Source organism: Gigantopelta aegis, chromosome 6 (assembly GCF_016097555.1).
Source record: "Gigantopelta aegis isolate Gae_Host chromosome 6, Gae_host_genome, whole genome shotgun sequence".
Lineage (NCBI taxonomy): Eukaryota > Metazoa > Mollusca > Gastropoda > Neomphalida > Peltospiridae > Gigantopelta > Gigantopelta aegis.
The window spans coordinates 5,264,417-5,285,989 of NC_054704.1; the positions used below are offsets into that span (position 1 = coordinate 5,264,417).

The window sequence follows — 21,573 nt, forward strand, 5'->3', positions numbered from 1 at the left end:
GCTAACTTTTACTGTTCAGATAATGAAGCATAATGCAAATTGTATACCTGGTACTTTTCATGTACTAGAATGAGAAACACGATGGGAGTTCTACTGATGTGCATTAAGTTAACTTCTTATGGCTCGAGTTCGGTAGATGTTCATTTATATAGTCCGATTTCATCCAAGTGAATAACCTATATTTAATATTCTGACAAATTGAAGTTTGGAATATTACAAATTAATTAATGAATGAATGAATGAATGTTTAACAACACCCCAGCATACAAGTTACAGATGCAATCATTGAATCTTGTATGGATATAAAAGTATGGAATTTCTAAATTATACATGCATACTTAAGTGTCCCCAAAAATATTTGAATTTCAACGTTTTATAATGCAAACTAAAAATACTATTCTTAAGCCAGTTAAACGATGGGTTTTTTCTTTATATTCTCATTACAAGTGATAAGCAAACAGTTGAAATAACACCCTTCGTTTATCCACTTCACAAGGTGTAATTTTTAGAGCTTCCCACTGACCATATGGCACTTATGGCAACGACATCAACAAAACAACCAGGTCAGGGACTCTCCCCGTAGCGACCAACCATCTGTGACGACCCCTCCCCAAAACACGTGGATCCGAACCACGCATCTGCGAAACAGGTTCCAGCCAGCAACCCTCACCATCCATTTCTCCAGCGTTTAGTCGCCTCAATGAGACAACAGTGCCAGGCCTGTATCAATGCTCAAGGTGGACACACTCACTACTCTGACGGTGTGAACTTCGCTCTCTGGACCCCCTCTAGTGAAGTGGCTCATTTGCATATGGCAGGTGTGCCCATTTCATTGACTATTGCTCGTTTCCATACCTTCGGACATTTCTCTTTCCATGTTGTAACGTTTCAAACATGGCAGTAAAAACTTCATCAATTATTTTTGTCTTTTGTGCGTCACAATAACGTTTGCCTTTTATGCGACCACAAATTGTCAGGAAGAAATATACATCAATGCTATTGTTCATTACAGGGCAATTCACACACCCCTACCACCGACAGCAGATTAGGAATAAATGTGACTTCTACACAATGAGATTACATAATCCGATGCCATAGCAGGTTGGCAGTACACCCGGTCACTTGGCATCCTTGATCTCATTGTGTGCGGACAATGTCGCATATTCAAGTTACAGATGTCTGCTAAATATGTTGATATGTTTTGCTTTTCAAAATGAGCCTTTAGTCCTATTAAAGGATTAACTTTCAATAAGCAAGTCTTTCATTTTGATGGTATTTAGTAAATGTGCAGGACAGAAGTAGGTACCAATCATAGATTTATTTTAACTAGGGAATGATTAGATTAATGAATGTCTTGTCAACCTATTGATCAATAGATTTAATAATACTCTTTAAACACATTTTATTACATATACATGGGTTTTTTATTTTAATAATTGCAAAGAATTAATTATTTAAATGCTATTCAGTCTTCCCTTACTGTTGATCAGTAATTTTTCTTATGACATTATGGCGAAAGAAATAACAGCACAAATACGATATCACAACAAAGTGATTCAGGGACTAATGTGGTCGTAACGAGGTCAAACTACTCCCCCACGAAACAATTATTTAACTGCTCGATTTATTTTAAAATAATCTCCCAACAATAATAATATATCATCCATACATTTAATAAAATATTTATTTTTATAAATACTCCATTTGTTTTGGTGTAGGTCTTGAAATATTTTTTATTTATTTTTTTACGATACAGCACATATTTTATATAAAATGTTTTCATTTACTTCAATAAAAATGACACGGAGAGGTAGAATTATTTTTAAAATAGATCTCAAATTATTGCTGGTTAAATATTCATCAGTAAAACCCCGAAATGTTGGTAGTTTTTTCTTCAGAATAATTTTTTTTGTTTTTTGTTAATGCCATCATTTTCCAGGTAACACAAAGTTTTATAAACTGGCAGTCCTTCTCACACTCATTCCTGTTTCCTGATTATCATCTGTAGGTTTACACACAACCGCCATATTACCACAACCACCATATTACCACAACTGCCAGTGACCATTTATGTACACTGCAGCTAGGACCACCCATTTTAATACTATAACAACAAATGCAATTATTGGCAGAACATATTTTATTGTGTGGCAGGTTTTGTAGGATTCCACTAAAATTAACTTTCTCCCAAGTACAATTCTCTAAACAACCTAGTCATTTTCTGGCATGGCACAAGATGGTTTGCCAACATTTAGTATATGTGCTCCCTCTTTCTTTAGAAGTTAGACATTTCTTCTGTCATGCACTGTTTATAGACTGACATAATCCGTGCATAGTCTCATCATGACATCTGATTCACCAAAGTTTAACCCAGTGTTTGTCATCTTTTCTTTCCTATTCTCTCAATATTTTCTGGTGTCACTGTCTGAAATACGTCATCTGTAGGATCAACTTCGTATGATTCTTTTGGGCGACGCATTTGCAGAGAGCTTTTGGCTTCAACTCTACTCACATATTTTCCTGCCACAGACAGCCTGAGTTTCCGTCGATGCTGAAATGGAGAAAACGAGAGTGTGTACTTTTATTAGCCATATGGGCAAAACAAATCTATATCCAATATTTATTTTGCTGATGTATGTAACTGCCATAATGATTTTTCAAAAACAACACAAAAGAGATTGTTTTTTAAATCCCAATTTAATTTAAAAAACAGTTACACAAATTTATTGACATGAACTTACAGGAGAAAAAAAGAAGTTTAGTTGCAAAATGTTATATTCTGACCTTTAACTTGAACACTCTCAACACATTAAGTAACAATTTATTGCTGTTAAAAATGTGCATTCAGCACTTTTACAAAGTTAGTTGTGTTCACTTTGTATATTTCTAATTTTTCCATTACAAAATTTGCAAAATTATAGTCAAAAGTCATGCACATGCACCCCACCCCGAAAGTATGTGGTGTGTGTGTGTATGTGTATATTAATTGATATATAGTAATAAACGTAAACAAAAAATAAAGCCTCCTGCCTGCAAACACAGAGTAGCATACCTCATTAGGAGAAATGTAGTGTGGATTCTGGTACAGAGTGGGTCCACCGAAACTTCCCTCGAATATCCTGATTGGATTCAAGACAAATCTTGGCCCTGCAAAATGATGATTTTTAAGTTTTAAAAACTATTTCAGAAAGAATAATCACATGTCCTCAGGGCTCTCAACGACTCGGGAGCTTGAGTCAAATCGCACCTTTGACGCACAGTAGGCAAGGAGCAGAATCTTGCTGATGCATCAAAATAAAACTACATTTATATAAGAAAATGTACTTGAATTTCTTGCTGAAAAACTATTATATGCAACAAGTTTTGATTGTGTGAAAAAGTATGAAAATATGCAAGTCAGACATGCTCATGTGGTAAATATGAATTGCCAAATACAGCTGAAATCCGAAGAAAAGTGTGGGTCGAATTTACGACCGTTTTATTTTTAAAAATGAGTTGAAAATGTAAAAATCAAACTCCCAAGTTAAATGGCAAATAGAGTGACGAATAAGTCCAAATGGGGACATGTTTTGATGATAAAGTGACAATAAAAATGGTAAAATAAATACTGAGTACACCATTACAAAATCGAGCTGAAACAAGATAGTTCTTTGCGCACACAAATGTAAACTATGAGTGTTTTAATAAACAAATGACACTTCTCAAGTGTGTCTCAATAGTGTTGGCATCTAGTCATTCGTAATGGGAAGATCAAGTGTCTGGTTTATTTAATTTACACCAATTTGATATTTGTTACTTTGTAGCTTCCAAACAGAAAAATGGGATGGCCTAAATCTTCTACAGTATGCTCCCCTGTAGTTCCGGTCATGTGACTACAGCTTCCTTCTTTTTCACTGAGCCCATCACACGGATGCCGGGAAGCGGGGAGGCACGGGTGGGAATAAACCCTTGAGGACAGGTAATATCTCTATAAAAGAGAAAACACTAAGTTTTCTCCATTTCTTTTCAATATTACCTGTCCTCAAAACAAGTGCAGCATTCAACAGATGGTGGTGTGTACCAAATCCGAAGATTCTCTTAAAAACTCCCAGAGACCGGAGGGAGACTTAGCAGTGGAAGAATTAGGCCAAAAGAAAGACCTCTCTTCCAAGGGATGCCCGTCACAACCGAGTGCAGGTTAAATGAACAACTAACCAACCCAGGCGGCATCCATCACAACCGTTGGGAAATCGTAGCCACCAGGGATGCAGGTATTAGGTAACCTCCCAATGTATTGGAGTGTTATGAAAACATAACAAGCAACAACATTGTATGGGTGCATCCGTCAGAACACCAAACTGAACAAGCCCCCGAGTGTTTTCTGTCCAGTACACCAAAAGCATGTTAGTTCAGTGAGACAACAATTAGCCGAGAAAAGTGTTATCCAGACAAAAAATTCCAGCACCAGTGCATGTGAAAAGTGCAAAGAATAAAAAGTCTTAGCAATCCTCACCTGTGGATTCAGTAGACATCTCTGTGTGCAGTCTAGAATCCAAAAGCAACCCTCAATGGCGATGAGGACGGCTAGTGTTCACTAGTGTCTGCGCAGCCACCACAGGACCCAGATGATGGAAGCCCTCGACATCCTCAGTGGAGACATCCCTCAAATAATAGTCCGTCACCCAGTAACAGCCAGTAATAATGTGCTGGATAGGAGTGTTACAGTGCAAAGACATGGTGGCAGCCAGTGCACGCAGTTCATGCGGATTGGAGGCAGTGGGTGCAGGCAAACCTTCCTTCTGGTACGCACACAGAATAGTCAATTGAATCGACGGAGCCACAGTGTTCTTGGTAATGTCTTTTAAATGCGACTGGTGACACAAAAGGAACAACCTCGGACGGTGTTGTCGAAACGAGCGAGTCCTTTCAATATAGTGGTACAAAGCACGAACCGGACACAAAGCCAAGTCTTCAGTGTCGGCCGGACCCAGGATAGATGATAATGCTTGAACCACATACGTTCATGGCTGTTGATCAGGTAGCTGATTTTTAGCCACAAAGTTCTTTAGAAGCCCAAGGAAACCGACTGACGATCACGATGAAATCGAACAAGGCATGAATTTCCGAGACTCGAGCAGCTGTTGCAAATCCCAACAGAAAAACTTTTTTCCCCAAGTTAAAAGTTCTAATGAGGACTCTTCAATCGGCTCATATGGTGCAACCGTCAAGGACCTCAAAACCAGAGTCAGGTCCCACTTCGGAGGATGAAAGCGACGAACTTGATCCTCCAATTTAAAGCTCTTAACCATCTTATGAATTTCAGGGATGACGGAGAGCTTCGTTCCAGTAGCCGGATCACGAACAGTAGCAATAACCGAAACGTAACCCACAATCGTCGAGCCTTTCAACTTCAGTGACGTCTGCCAGACGAGGGACTGGAATCTTCTGAGGCTTAATGTGTTGTCGCAGACACCATCTATGAAAACACAGCCATCGGACATTATATGCCGCTGTAGTAGATGATCGATGAGCCTTCAAAATTGCCGCAGTAGACTGTGAAGAAAACCCCTTCTTCTTCAGACCTTTGGCAATACGGTCCACGCATGTAGCCGGAACAAGCGTGGATTTGGATGGTAGAGCCGAGATATGATCCCACTCGGGCAGAGGCAACGGATGAGGATCGGCGAGACTGATTAGATCTGGAAACCACACCCTTGATGGCCACATGGGCACGATCAGCAACAGGCGACATCGGTATAATTGAAACCGCTGTAACACCCGAGGCAGCAGAATAGACATATGCATCCATCTGATCCCAGCTGATGGTGAGAGCATCAAGATCGAATGCATCTGGATCTGGAACTGGCAATACATAAACCCGAAGCTGATGGTTGAACTTTGTGGCGAACAGATCGATGTTCGGAGTCCAAAGATGCTCGCATACCCAACGAATAACGTCTGGATGTAGCATCCACTCAGTTGACTGTGGTGATGACGGACGGGATAGACTGTCGGCTAGGACATTGGACACCCCTGGAATATGTCTTGCTCGCATCTGCAGAGGCACATCGTCCACTAGATCGTACAGGCAATAAGTCATCTGGAGAAGACTTTCTGAGTGTGTGCCGCCCTGACGATTGATGTAAGCCGCCACCGCCACGCTGTCAGTTGCCACCACGAGAGACGCTCAAATCAACTGGAGACGCCAGTGAAGGATCGCATTGTAGACAGCCAACATCTCGAGAAGATTGATGTGTAGCACCAATTCTTCTGCTGACCACCGCCCTGAAGAGGTATGCTCCCCAACCCTCGAGTGACGCATCTGCGAACAGATGATGCATCACTTGAAACGGCCGCAAAGAGATGCCTTCTAAGACATTCGATTGGCGTTGCCACCACTGGAGACGGACCGCAGGTTGATCGGCAATGGAATCATCAAGTCTGGAATGTCGTAAAGAATGTAAGGATACAGGAACATCTGGATCCGTCGTAGCTGTAGGCGTCAAAAATTTATAACCAAATAAGTTTTAGAGTGTATTAAATTGATGATATAAACTACACCAAATTTTTTATTTATTGTTCCATATTTACAAAAAACCACAAATAAACGTCACTGTATACAAGAAAGTCACATGACATGCTGTCAAAGTTGAAGGTTGTCAAACATGGATTTTACACATTAGAACATTCGTTTAATAGTGTGTGAATCCACCCCTGGCGCGAATACACTCGACACATCGTTGCCTCATGCTGTTGATCAGACGTCTGAAGAACTCTTGGGGAATGGCCTGCCACTCTGCCATAAGAAGTTGACCCAGATCATGAAGGTTGGCCGGAGGGGCATGGTTATCCCGAACTCTCCTGCCTAATTCGTCCCAGGCGAACTCTATTGGGGCCAAGTCATGCAAATATGCTGGCCAATCCATCCTGGCGATACCTTGTTGTCTGAGAAAGTCCGTTACCACCCTGGCGCGGTGGGGTCTGGCATTGTCATCCTGCAGAACTGCCCCGCCGCCAATCTGCTGAAGGCCTGGGAGAACCAATGGCCGGATAATCTCATTCAGATAGCGGATTCCATTCAGATTGCCATCCACCACATAGAGGGGGGTCCTGTGGTGGATAGAGATGCCGCTGCCACCACCGAACCGGTGACGTTGTCTAACGCTAACGTCAGCGAAGCGCTCCCCAGGACGTCTGTAGACACGAACCCGACCGTCGTTGAACTGGAGACTAAACCTGGACTCATCAGTGAACATCACTCGACCCCACTGAACACGTTGCCACCGCAGATGAAGCGTGCACCAGTGACGTCTGGCCGTTCTGTGACGTGGTAGGAGTGGTGGTCGAACAGCCTGGCGACGGCAGCGTAGATTATTGGCTCTCAGACGATTGCGTATGGTTTGATCAGACACTCGAGTTCCAGTCGCGGTCCGCAGATTGTCACGTAATCGGCGTGCAGTGGTTGTGCGTTGATGTAGAACCATATTGGTGATGTAGCGGTCCTCTCTATTTGTAGTGCTTCGGGGTCTTCCCGAACGTGGACGATTTCAAACAGAATTCGTTGCTTGGTACCATTGCCACAGTCGGCCAACGACACTCTGACTGACACCAAATCTCAGAGCAACATTTCTTTGCGTATTGCCATCCTGAAGCCAAGCAATAGCCCTTCCTCGATCTTCGATAGTCAGTTGAAGTCGTACCATTATCGAATTTGGAGTGTGCACCGTACAAGAACGCAAGCTCCAATTATACGGAAATTCAGCATTGGGAACATGGAATACACGTGCAAAGCGTGCAAATGAAGCGCTTTGTGAAAAAGCAAGTTATGGGCACTTTCGCTTTCGCCCTAATTTACGTGCAAATGTAAGCATGTTTTCGCCATTAGAACTAGTTGACAGTGTCAATGACAGTAGATTTTAATTCATTTATGGGTTGCTTAGACCCACTTTCGTCAAAATGGAACAATACCATGCGTGACATTATGGTCTAGCTAATATAATTGACATTCAGAAAATAATGTCGAAAATATCGTCTGGGTAGTATAATTTAGAGGAAGACCATGGCTGCGCTAACAGTTCCTTCTTGTGTTGGGAATCTAACGTTGATTTCTTCAAGAAGGCTTGCCGTCTATGGTGCGTAATCATCGTTGACATTGATGTGATCAAGGACAATTGATCAGTCGCCTCTGGGTCATCCGCCACCGATGGACCCGACCCTTCATTTGGAAAATCTCGAAGAACTCGAGAGCAGGCATGTCTGTCTGGTAGATCATAGGCCGTTGTAGTACCGGACCGTGGACGGTCCCTTGAGGATACTGGAGAACCCGACCATGGGCTGTCCTGCCTGGAAACCGTAGAGACCGCATCAACCGTGGATGACCCAATGGAGCCGCTGGAGTCCGTGGTGAATGACTTCTATTACATCTGGCACGGTGACCCATGGACCCATGCGCCTGCACCTTCAAGGATGGATCAGACCGGCGATCAGAAGATGATATCCGCTTCGACGACGAAGTACCCTTCTCGGCCTGTACACTGGATCCCGCAAGCACCCGTGATGAATGTTTGGCCGCCGCCTGAGACTTCCGTGGAACAGTAGATCCCGGTTTAGAAGTTGGAACTGCCGTCACAGAAGAGGGAGGGTTGGGCCCCTCCACCTCAGGTTGTGGATCCGCCCTGGCTGCCGCTGACATCACTGCCAAGGTCTCTTGTAACATTGCAGGCAACATCAACTTCAAAGCATCGGCCACCCAATCGGCTATGGACGGCGCCGAAGACCACGCCGGGGTTGACTCCGCCTTCTTGGCCCTAGTAGACAGCAAGGTCAAGTAATTCCCAAACTCCAAGTCGGACAATTTGGAACAAACATCGCACCTCGTCTCTGCCGAACAAGGCACACGGCATGCAGGACAAAGCTCATGAGGATCATCGCGAGATAGGAACTCTGACAGCGAACACAAGAACGTTGTCGGCACATACTAGAATTTGACATGATAGAATTTCTACAAAGAGAAATAATAACAAACTATTAAGACATAACCGGTAACATGGCCGCCATCTTTGCAAATGGCGACCACGCAGCGTTTACCGGTAACAACAGTTTTGGAAGTAAAAACACACTTGAAAAAAGTGTTTACGCCAAAATAATACACTTAGAAACACTTACAACAAAGACAGAAACGAATCTGTCAATTAACAACAAAAGTATCGTCATAAAAAAAACACCAATCGGACTCCAAGAACAGAGCCAAAAGAAAACACATCCGACCAGTATAGCGAAGAGAAAAAGAAGGAAGCTATAGTCACATGACCGGAACTACAGGGGAGCATACTGTAAAAGATTTAGGCCATCCCATTTTTCTGTTGGGATGCTCAGACCAGTCCACTTGCATGGGAGGGGGGGGGGGGGGGGGGAATGCACTTGTTTGAGGACAGGTAATATTGAAAAGAAATATTATACAAGCTTGAGTGTCGTACTGATTTTATGAAACGAGTGTTCAGTTTTTGTATTGCCCGAGGGAGAGTGAGAGTAATACATGAATCCTGACACAAGTTTTGTAACATCAGTACGACTCACGCGCGAGTAGTAATTTCTTTATTATCCATATTATTATTTTTTTATGAATAAGAAAGACTGTCTAGAAAAAGTTTCAACCACACCTAGTAGGAGACGATGAAATGACGTTATATTTCATAAGCACTGGGGAAGCAATGGCATGTTATAACGTCGCTTCCCAAAATCACGTCATTACACTTGTTATTATATGTGTCTTCTGGTTTTCATTAACTTGGTTATATTGAACCATTAGATAATAATACATTTTATGTGCAATAATATTGATATCTTTCGGATATAACCGTATTGGTATTACCGTTTTCTGCTGTAAATCAGTTACAAGAATGTTACCAATATAGAGAAAAATATATTTTTATGATTTTGAAAAATCTATGTAATATCAACATAAAAGACCAATCCAACAACAAAGAAGTCCCACCTATTTCCGCCAGTGACCCATCTTCCTCTAGAATCTGGTAATTACGGAACCACACCCGATTATCAACCACAGAAAACATGAACACGTGGTCTACAAACGGCTGACTCTTAGGATGGTAATTTGGGGTTCCAAATATCTGAAAAAAAACAACAAGACAAAAGATGCTAACATTTCATACAACAACAGATTCATGAATGCAAAATAGGATGTCACTCACGTCATTCTGTAGATACTTTAATCCTATCCTATCTTAAGATCACTGACACGAGTGACCCAAAATAGATAGTCCAGAGAACCACGGTGTGGTGTTCCAAGGGCACTGTGCTTGAACCATAAATGGATATAAGCAACAAAATAAACTGAAATTAAAATGAAGTGGTGCCAAATACCTGTATAAATAACTCCTTCAGAAGTTTCCAATGTGGACTTTCATCAAATTCCTGAAAAACAACAGTAAATAGTGTGGGATTACATTGCAGCAGACAACACCTAAGTAATGTAAGTTGATGATGTCAGTAAGTCACAAGTTCCTATAAAATAATTAAATGGAATATTCGTTAAGAAAAAGGGACATAACTCCAGCATTTATTGCAGCAATATTTAAGATGAAACAGTATGTGGATTCCTAAATTAAAGCTATAATCTCAAGAATAATTTAAGCATCCAGTATACACATTGGCTCATTCAGAATGAATCATCCAGTACACAGTAGGAATAATCATGATTTTTTAAAATTCTATTTTTATTTCTTAAATTTGCATTTTCCCAACATCTTTAAGAATAGATAATCTAGATAATATAATGGTTCATACAGAATAAACCATCCAGTATTGGTTCAATCAGAATATATCCAGTATATATATACTGGCTCATTAAGAATAGATGATCCAGTATTCACTGGTTCCATCATGTTGTATACTTCCATTTAACGAGACTATTCTGGAGTAAAGGTCATATAAACACATAGTTTGCCGTTATAAAGCCTGAGAGCATTCTGCTTGTGAACTCTGTATTAAAAAGATGGAAAGCACTTAATGACAGTAAGACTACGACAAAGTCAATAAAACAAACCTTATCAAACGACAGAAGTGGCCGTGAGGTTTTCAAACAGTTTCCAGTCATCTTCAATTCCATCATAGTGTGAACTGTGGAATACGAGAATGTTTTAGTCAGTGAAGGCAGGATTACTAAGATACATGCTGTGGAACAAGGGTCTTGTAACTGCACGGGTAGCTGTGTTTTGCATTTAGGTGATAATATCACTGTGTTTAATTGTTAACTAAGGATTTATCACATAATTTGTATTTGGGGACGAGATGAGGTAGAGTCCCTCAATCCAAAAATTTTGTGATAACGTTCTTGTTATAGTTAACAATGAAACACAGTAATAGTATCTCTATTCTAATACTACACCTATTAGGAGTATCTGTAAGAAATTTTATTGTGTTTTTATTTAAAGAAATCCAACACATTTTTTAAAACTACTCATCTATTTTCCTTACTTAAGATATTCAATGAAAACGTTTGTAGTAAGTAAAATGATGTAATATTTTTTTCTTTCTTTCCTTGACATGACATCACTGACTTAAGAGCGAAGCAAAGGCAAATTTATTAGTATTGTAATCTGAATATGGTTTATTGTAATACAGGATTCACTAAAAATATGTTTTCATTTGCTGTTAATTTTTGTTGCAAAATGTATGCATATGATTGGACTTTACATGTGTGAAGCGGTGTTTCAACCTCATACAGAATTATTTCGAGCAATTCGTATGGATTGATTTTGGACAATGGGTAGGTCTATGGGTTTATAACTTTTACTAACATATTACCACTTATTGTTTTTATAAATACATAAAATAATATTTATTTATGAAATGGTATTATTTTCTTGAGTTTTTCAAAATTTTGCGATATTTTAAAACAGTTAATGTTGTTTAAAGTTGCATTTACAAAATCGATAGTCTATTCCATCTTGTCTTCTTTATCAATTTTATTGTCCCAAAAAGTATGTTCTAAACACAAATGGTGTACTTCAGATTGTGATACAATTATTTATTATTAACCTGCCATTGCCATTTTGGAAACACTGATTAGAATAGCAGGCAAAAAGACACATAATCGAATTGACTGCTGCGATCGATCAGGGACCAGACTTTATTCATTGTTGCTAACGAAGTGTTAAAAATTAGAATGGCACAAAATAAAATAAGAACAATAACATCATTTTCATTGGAAGTTAGTAATATTTTTGAAAATTATTTATATCATAACAACGTTTAAATTATTATATTGGAAGACGCAGAATTAATATACTAACGAAAACACCACACGAGGCTATATATGACAGCATATCAGACGAGTTCTCGGAATTTTGTCATTATGATAAATCCTGATTGCCCATTACATCGTACATCTATCATCCGATTTATCAAGAAACTTAACCATTGGGAAAAAGGCTTATATATGACAATTGTAGGAGAATAGTAAACAATTCACAGGATAGGGAGATAGTGCAGATTTAACTCTTAGCTTGCTGGCTGGAAATTTGGTCTAATATCACATTATTCAAGCCACAACCAGCAAGTTTTCCTGCCCAGTGGAAGCAAAGGGTTAACGAACTATTTTTTGAGTAATGAATGAGTTTTAATTGCCTACAAGAACCAGTAAATAATCAAACTGTTTTTTAAACTGCTTTCTAACTTTACTAAAAAATAGATTATAATGTAAGCAGATAATAATTTATAATGTGACTGGACATACCATTTTCTACAAGGATTAAAATGTAAGTAGATAATAATTTATAATGTGACTGGACATACCATTTTCTACAAAGATTAAAATGTAAGCAGATAATAATTTATAATGTGACTGGACATACCATTTTCTACAAGGATTATAATGTAAGCAGATAATAATTTATAATGTGACTGGACATACCATTTTCTACAAGGATTATAATGTAAGCAGATAATAATTTATAATGTGACTGGACATACCATTTTCTACAAGGATTATAATGTAAGCAGATAATAATTTATAATGTGACTGGACATACCATTTTCTACAAGGATTATAATGTAAGCAGATAATAATTTATAATGTGACTGGACATACCATTTTCTACAAGGAATTTTGCTGATGGACCTCTTGGGGCAAGCGATGCACCATACCACTGGGTTACGTCTAGCCCCTGGAAGACAAGACTGCGCATCAAGCAGATAGCCATACCCCTGGAAGTTTAAACTGACTGCGCATCAAGCGAGTGCTTTACCACTGGGTTACGTCTGACACCAACCATTGTTTAAACTGACTGCGCATCAAGCGAGTGCTTTACCACTGGGTTACGTCTTGCCCCTGGAAGACACCAGATAGCCATTGTTTAAACTGACTGCGCATCAAGCGAGTGCTTTACCACTGGGTTACGTCTTGCCCCTGGAAGACACCAGATAGCCATTGTTTAAACTGACTGCGCATCAAGCGAGTGCTTTACCACTGGGTTACGTCTTGCCCCTGGAAGACACCAGATAGCCATTGTTTAAACTGACTGCGCATCAAGCGAGTGCTTTACCACTGGGTTACGTCTTGCCCCTGGAAGACACCAGATAGCCATTGTTTAAACGGACTGCGCATCAAGCGAGAGTGCTTTACCACTGGGTTACGTCTTGCCCCTGGAAGACACCAGATAGCCATTGTTTAAACTGACTGCGCATCAAGCGAGTGCTTTACCACTGGGTTTGTTTACGTCGTCTTGCCCCTGGAAGACACCAGATAGCCATTGTTTAAACTGACTGCGCATCAAGCGAGTGCTTTACCACTGGGTTACGTCTTGCCCCTGGAAGACACCAGATAGCCATTGTTTAAACTGACTGCGCATCAAGCGAGTACTTTACCACTGGGTTACGTCTTGCCCCTGGAAGACACCAGATAGCCATTGTTTAAACTGACTGCGCATCAAGCGAGTGCTTTACCACTGGGTTACGTCTAGCCCCTGGAAGACACCAGATAGCCATTGTTTAAACTGACTGCGCATCAAGCGAGTGCTTTACCACTGGGTTACGTCTTGCCCCTGGAAGACACCAGATAGCCATTGTTTAAACTGACTGCGCATCAAGCGAGTACTTTACCACTGGGTTACGTCTTGCCCCTGGAAGACACCAGATAGCCATTGTTTAAACTGACTGCGCATCAAGCGAGTGCTTTACCACTGGGTTACGTCTTGCCCCTGGAAGACACCAGATAGCCATTGTTTAAACTGACTGCGCATCAAGCGAGTGCTTTACCACTGGGTTACGTCTAGCCCCTGGAAGACACCAGATAGCCATTGTTTAAACTGACTGCGCATCAAGCGAGTGCTTTACCACTGGGTTACGTCTTGCCCCTGGAAGACACCAGATAGCCATTGTTTAAACTGACTGCGCATCAAGCGAGTGCTTTACCACTGGGTTACGTCTAGCCCCTGGAAGACACCAGATAGCCATTGTTTAAACTGACTGCGCATCAAGCGAGTGCTTTACCACTGGGTTACGTCTTGCCCCTGGAAGACACCAGATAGCCATTGTTTAAACTGACTGCGCATCAAGCGAGTGCTTTACCACTGGGTTACGTCTTGCCCCTGGAAGACACCAGATAGCCATTGTTTAAACTGACTGCGCATCAAGCGAGTGCTTTACCACTGGGTTACGTCTTGCCCCTGGAAGACACCAGATAGCCATTGTTTAAACTGACTGCGCATCAAGCGAGTGCTTTACCACTGGGTTACGTCTTGCCCCTGGAAGACACCAGATAGCCATTGTTTAAACTGACTGCGCATCAAGCGAGTGCTTTACCACTGGGTTACGTCTTGCCCCTGGAAGACACCAGATAGCCATTGTTTAAACTGACTGCGCATCAAGCGAGTACTTTACCACTGGGTTACGTCTTGCCCCTGGAAGACACCAGATAGCCATTGTTTAAACTGACTGCGCATCAAGCGAGTGCTTTACCACTGGGTTACGTCTTGCCCCTGGAAGACACCAGATAGCCATTGTTTAAACTGACTGCGCATCAAGCGAGTGCTTTACCACTGGGTTACGTCTTGCCCCTGGAAGACACCAGATAGCCATTGTTTAAACTGACTGCGCATCAAGCGAGTACTTTACCACTGGGTTACGTCTTGCCCCTGGAAGACACCAGATAGCCATTGTTTAAACTGACTGCGCATCAAGCGAGTGCTTTACCACTGGGTTACGTCTTGCCCCTGGAAGACACCAGATAGCCATTGTTTAAACTGACTGCGCATCAAGCGAGTGCTTTACCACTGGGTTACGTCTTGCCCCTGGAAGACACCAGATAGCCATTGTTTAAACTGACTGCGCATCAAGCGAGTGCTTTACCACTGGGTTACGTCTTGCCCCTGGAAGACACCAGATAGCCATTGTTTAAACTGACTGCGCATCAAGCGAGTGCTTTACCACTGGGTTACGTCTTGCCCCTGGAAGACACCAGATAGCCATTGTTTAAACTGACTGCGCATCAAGCGAGTGCTTTACCACTGGGTTACGTCTTGCCCCTGGAAGACACCAGATAGCCATTGTTTAAACTGACTGCGCATCAAGCGAGTGCTTTACCACTGGGTTACGTCTAGCCCCTGGAAGACACCAGATAGCCATTGTTTAAACGGACTGCGCATCAAGCGAGTGCTTTACCACTGGGTTACGTCTTGCCCCTGGAAGACACCAGATAGCCATTGTTTAAACTGACTGCGCATCAAGCGAGTGCTTTACCACTGGGTTACGTCTAGCCCCTGGAAGACACCAGATAGCCATTGTTTAAACTGACTGCGCATCAAGCGAGTGCTTTACCACTGGGTTACGTCTAGCCCCTGGAAGACACCAGATAGCCATTGTTTAAACTTGCGCATCAAGCGAGTGCTTTACCACTGGGTTACGTCTTGCCCCTGGAAGACACCAGATAGCCATTGTTTAAACTGACTGCGCATCAAGCGAGTGCTTTACCACTGGGTTACGTCTAGCCCCTGGAAGACACCAGATAGCCATTGTTTAAACTGACTGCGCATCAAGCGAGTGCTTTACTTTACGTCTTGCCCCTGGAAGACACCAGATAGCCATTGTTTAAACTGACTGCGCATCAAGCGAGTCTTTACCACTGCCCCCCTGGAAGACACCAGATAGCCATTGTTTAAACTGACTGCGCATCAAGCGAGTGCTTTACCACTGGGTTACGTCTAGCCCCTGGAAGACACCAGATAGCCATTGTTTAAACGGACTGCGCATCAAGCGAGTGCTTTACCACTGGGTTACGTCTTGCCCCTGGAAGACACCAGATAGCCATTGTTTAAACTGACTGCGCATCAAGCGAGTACTTTACCACTGGGTTACGTCTTGCCCCTGGAAGACACCAGATAGCCATTGTTTAAACTGACTGCGCATCAAGCGAGTACTTTACCACTGGGTTACGTCTTGCCCCTGGAAGACACCAGATAGCCATTGTTTAAACTGACTGCGCATCAAGCGAGTGCTTTACCACTGGGTTACGTCTTGCCCCTGGAAGACACCAGATAGCCATTGTTTAAACTGACTGCGCATCAAGCGAGTGCTTTACCACTGGGTTACGTCTTGCCCCTGGAAGACACCAGATAGCCATTGTTTAAACTGACTGCGCATCAAGCGAGTACTTTACCACTGGGTTACGTCTTGCCCCTGGAAGACACCAGATAGCCATTGTTTAAACTGACTGCGCATCAAGCGAGTGCTTTACCACTGGGTTACGTCTTGCCCCTGGAAGACACCAGATAGCCATTGTTTAAACGGACTGCGCATCAAGCGAGTGCTTTACCACTGGGTTACGTCTTGCCCCTGGAAGACACCAGATAGCCATTGTTTAAACGGACTGCGCATCAAGCGAGTGCTTTACCACTGGGTTACGTCTTGCCCCTGGAAGACACCAGATAGCCATTGTTTAAACGGACTGCGCATCAAGCGAGTGCTTTACCACTGGGTTACGTCTAGCCCCTGGAAGACACCAGATAGCCATTGTTTAAACGACTGCGCATCAAGCGAGTGCTTTACCACTGGGTTACGTCTTGCCCCTGGAAGACACCAGATAGCCATTGTTTAAACGGACTGCGCATCAAGCGAGTGCTTTACCACTGGGTTACGTCTTGCCCCTGGAAGACACCAGATAGCCATTGTTTAAACGGACTGCGCATCAAGCGAGTGCTTTACCACTGGGTTACGTCTTGCCCCTGGAAGACACCAGATAGCCATTGTTTAAACGGACTGCGCATCAAGCGAGTACTTTACGGGTTACGTCTAGCCCCTGGAAGACACCAGATAGCCATTGTTTAAACGGACTGCGCATCAAGCGAGTGTCTAGCCCCTGGAAGACACCAGATAGCCATTGTTTAAACTGACTGCGCATCAAGCGAGTGCTTTACCACTGGGTTACGTCTAGCCCCTGGAAGACACCAGATAGCCATTGTTTAAACTGACTGCGCATCAAGCGAGTGCTTTACCACTGGGTTACGTCTTGCCCCTGGAAGACACCAGATAGCCATTGTTTAAACTGACTGCGCATCAAGCGAGTGCTTTACCACTGGGTTACGTCTTGCCCCTGGAAGACACCAGATAGCCATTGTTTAAACTGACTGCGCATCAAGCGAGTGCTTTACCACTGGGTTACGTCTTGCCCCTGGAAGACACCAGATAGCCATTGTTTAAACTGACTGCGCATCAAGCGAGTGCTTTACCACTGGGTTACGTCTTGCCCCTGGAAGACACCAGATAGCCATTGTTTAAACTGACTGCGCATCAAGCGAGTGCTTTACCACTGGGTTACGTCTTGCCCCTGGAAGACACCAGATAGCCATTGTTTAAACTGACTGCGCATCAAGCGAGTGCTTTACCACTGGGTTACGTCTAGCCCCTGGAAGACACCAGATAGCCATTGTTTAAACGGACTGCGCATCAAGCGAGTGCTTTACCACTGGGTTACGTCTTGCCCCTGGAAGACACCAGATAGCCATTGTTTAAACGGACTGCGCATCAAGCGAGTGCTTTACCACTGGGTTACGTCTTGCCCCTGGAAGACACCAGATAGCCATTGTTTAAACTGACTGCGCATCAAGCGAGTGCTTTACCACTGGGTTACGTCTTGCCCCTGGAAGACACCAGATAGCCATTGTTTAAACTGACTGCGCATCAAGCGAGTACTTTACCACTGGGCTACGTCTTGCCCCTGGAAGACACCAGATAGCCATTGTTTAAACTGACTGCGCATCAAGCGAGTGCTTTACCACTGGGTTACGTCTAGCCCCTGGAAGACACCAGATAGCCATTGTTTAAACGGACTGCGCATCAAGCGAGTGCTTTACCACTGGGTTACGTCTTGCCCCTGGAAGACACCAGATAGCCATTGTTTAAACTGACTGCGCATCAAGCGAGTGCTTTACCACTGGGTTACGTCTTGCCCCTGGAAGACACCAGATAGCCATTGTTTAAACTGACTGCGCATCAAGCGAGTGCTTTACCACTGGGTTACGTCTTGCCCCTGGAAGACACCAGATAGCCATTGTTTAAACTGACTGCGCATCAAGCGAGTGCTTTACCACTGGGTTACGTCTTGCCCCTGGAAGACACCAGATAGCCATTGTTTAAACTGACTGCGCATCAAGCGAGTACTTTACCACTGGGTTACGTCTAGCCCCTGGAAGACACCAGATAGCCATTGTTTAAACTGACTGCGCATCAAGCGAGTACTTTACCACTGGGTTACGTCTAGCCCCTGGAAGACACCAGATAGCCATTGTTTAAACGGACTGCGCATCAAGCGAGTGCTTTACCACTGGGTTACGTCTTGCCCCTGGAAGACACCAGATAGCCATTGTTTAAACGGACTGCGCATCAAGCGAGTGCTTTACCACTGGGTTACGTCTTGCCCCTGGAAGACACCAGATAGCCATTGTTTAAACGGACTGCGCATCAAGCGAGTGCTTTACCACTGGGTTACGTCTTGCCCCTGGAAGACACCAGATAGCCATTGTTTAAACGGACTGCGCATCAAGCGAGTGCTTTACCACTGGGTTACGTCTTGCCCCTGGAAGACACCAGATAGCCATTGTTTAAACGGACTGCGCATCAAGCGAGTGCTTTACCACTGGGTTACGTCTAGCCCCTGGAAGACACCAGATAGCCATTGTTTAAACGGACTGCGCATCAAGCGAGTGCTTTACCACTGGGTTACGTCTTGCCCCTGGAAGACACCAGATAGCCATTGTTTAAACGGACTGCGCATCAAGCGAGTACCACTGGGTTACGTCTTGCCCCTGGAAGACACCAGATAGCCATTGTTTAAACGGACTGCGCATCAAGCGAGTCTTTACCACTGGGTTACGTCCCCCTGGAAGACACCAGATAGCCATTGTTTAAACTGACTGCGCATCAAGCGAGTGCTTTACCACTGGGTTACGTCTAGCCCCTGGAAGACACCAGATAGCCATTGTTTAAACTGACTGCGCATCAAGCGAGTGCTTTACCACTGGGTTACGTCTTGCCCCTGGAAGACACCAGATAGCCATTGTTTAAACTGACTGCGCATCAAGCGAGTGCTTTACCACTGGGTTACGTCTTGCCCCTGGAAGACACCAGATAGCCATTGTTTAAACTGACTGCGCATCAAGCGAGTGCTTTACCACTGGGTTACGTCTTGCCCCTGGAAGACACCAGATAGCCATTGTTTAAACTGACTGCGCATCAAGCGAGTGCTTTACCACTGGGTTACGTCTTGCCCCTGGAAGACACCAGATAGCCATTGTTTAAACTGACTGCGCATCAAGCGAGTGCTTTACCACTGGGTTACGTCTTGCCCCTGGAAGACACCAGATAGCCATTGTTTAAACTGACTGCGCATCAAGCGAGTGCTTTACCACTGGGTTACGTCTAGCCCCTGGAAGACACCAGATAGCCATTGTTTAAACGGACTGCGCATCAAGCGAGTGCTTTACCACTGGGTTACGTCTTGCCCCTGGAAGACACCAGATAGCCATTGTTTAAACGGACTGCGCATCAAGCGAGTGCTTTACCACTGGGTTACGTCTAGCCCCTGGAAGACACCAGATAGCCATTGTTTAAACGGACTGCGCATCAAGCGAGTGCTTTACCACTGGGTTACGTCTTGCCCCTGGAAGACACCAGATAGCCATTGTTTAAACGGACTGCGCATCAAGTGAGTGCTTTACCACTGGGCTACGTCCCGCCCCCTACACAAACTAGAAAGACACAAGATGGCTGCCCCTAGTTAGCAGGCATAACAATGTTTTTAAAAATAAATTCATTCTATTTTTATTTGTTAAACTGCCAGTATGTATTGGTACACTAGGTACACTATCTTTCGAACATATACGGCTCATATTTCATGAAACTGTCACTTTAAATGAGTATCCAAATGAAACATATTTCTATTATTACCATAAGTATAAATCTTCTTTCTTTTTTCCCTCAAAGAAGAGACATTTATTGCAATTCTTCATCTCACAAACCTGAAAATAAACAAAAGCAAATTTTTTAAAACCATTAACTGAATTAAAATCATTGGCTGTCTGAAGACATTCAGGGAAAGTGGCCCACAGAAATCTTAAAATAGTTGAACTAAATCAAGTAAAATGTTATGATTAGGTAAATCAAAGTATTTACTGAACACATACAGGACATGTATTTAATATTTTATGATCCGAAAACAACTATATTACTGATAGATTACGTTTTACGATTTCGGTGGTATTTTAAAAACCTCCCAAAGGAATCAATGCATGTGTACATTTAGGCCCCCCCAAAATATAGTCGGTCTCTACTCAGACCAAAGTTCAAAATCAATGCCTGTGTACATTTAGGCCCCCCCCCCCCCCAAAATATAGTTGGTCTCTACTCAGACCAAAGTTCAAAATCAATGCCTGTGTACATTTAGGCCCCCCAAAATATAGTCGGTCTCTACTCAGACCAAAGTTCAAAATCAATGCCTGTGTACATTTAGGCCCCCCAAAATATAGTCGGTCTCTACTCAGACCAAAGTTCAAAATCAATGCCTGTGTACATTTAGGCCCCCCAAAATATAGTCGGTCTCTACTCAGACCAAAGTTCAAAATCAATGCCTGTGTACATTTAGGCCCCCCAAAATATAGTCGGTCTCTACTCAGACCAAAGTTCAAAATCAATGCATGTGTACATTTAGGCCCCCCAAAATATAGTCGGTCTCTACTCAGACCAAAGTTCAAAATCAATGCATGTGTACATTTAGGCCCCCCAAAATATAGTCGGTCTCTACTCAGACATTTAAACAGATTATGAGGACAACAAAAGTAAAAGATTCGAAAAAAATAAACCACCAAATGTTTTGCCTAAATTTCCTGGACACAATAAAATTTAATGCTTTATAATTTATAATCAGACAAACTGATGATCAATCACAAAATGTCTTTTATTTTCCACATTACTTACCTCATTAATTATAAAAAGTTTATCTTTCCTGTCCATCTTTGACTCTGAAAGATAAAAAGAAATGTACATTTAATGTGTATTTAGTGTTAATGATTAACACTAAATACA

The 21,573-nt window shown here is 42.8% G+C and overlaps 1 protein-coding gene across 1 annotated transcript in view; it reads right to left on the bottom strand.

Annotated features, from left to right (window-relative positions):
- Positions 1-2,125: 2,125 nt before the first annotated feature.
- Positions 2,126-21,573, bottom strand: part of LOC121375718 (ribosome biogenesis protein BRX1 homolog) — a 30,419-nt gene continuing 10,971 nt past the window's right edge. The window contains 8 exon segments of the mRNA XM_041503316.1: positions 2,126-2,551; positions 3,053-3,147; positions 9,974-10,109; positions 10,363-10,413; positions 11,045-11,118; positions 13,091-13,148; positions 20,424-20,510; positions 21,466-21,509. Coding sequence (XP_041359250.1) covers positions 2,381-2,551; positions 3,053-3,147; positions 9,974-10,109; positions 10,363-10,413; positions 11,045-11,118; positions 13,091-13,148; positions 20,424-20,510; positions 21,466-21,509 — 716 coding nt within the window. The 3' untranslated portion in view covers positions 2,126-2,380.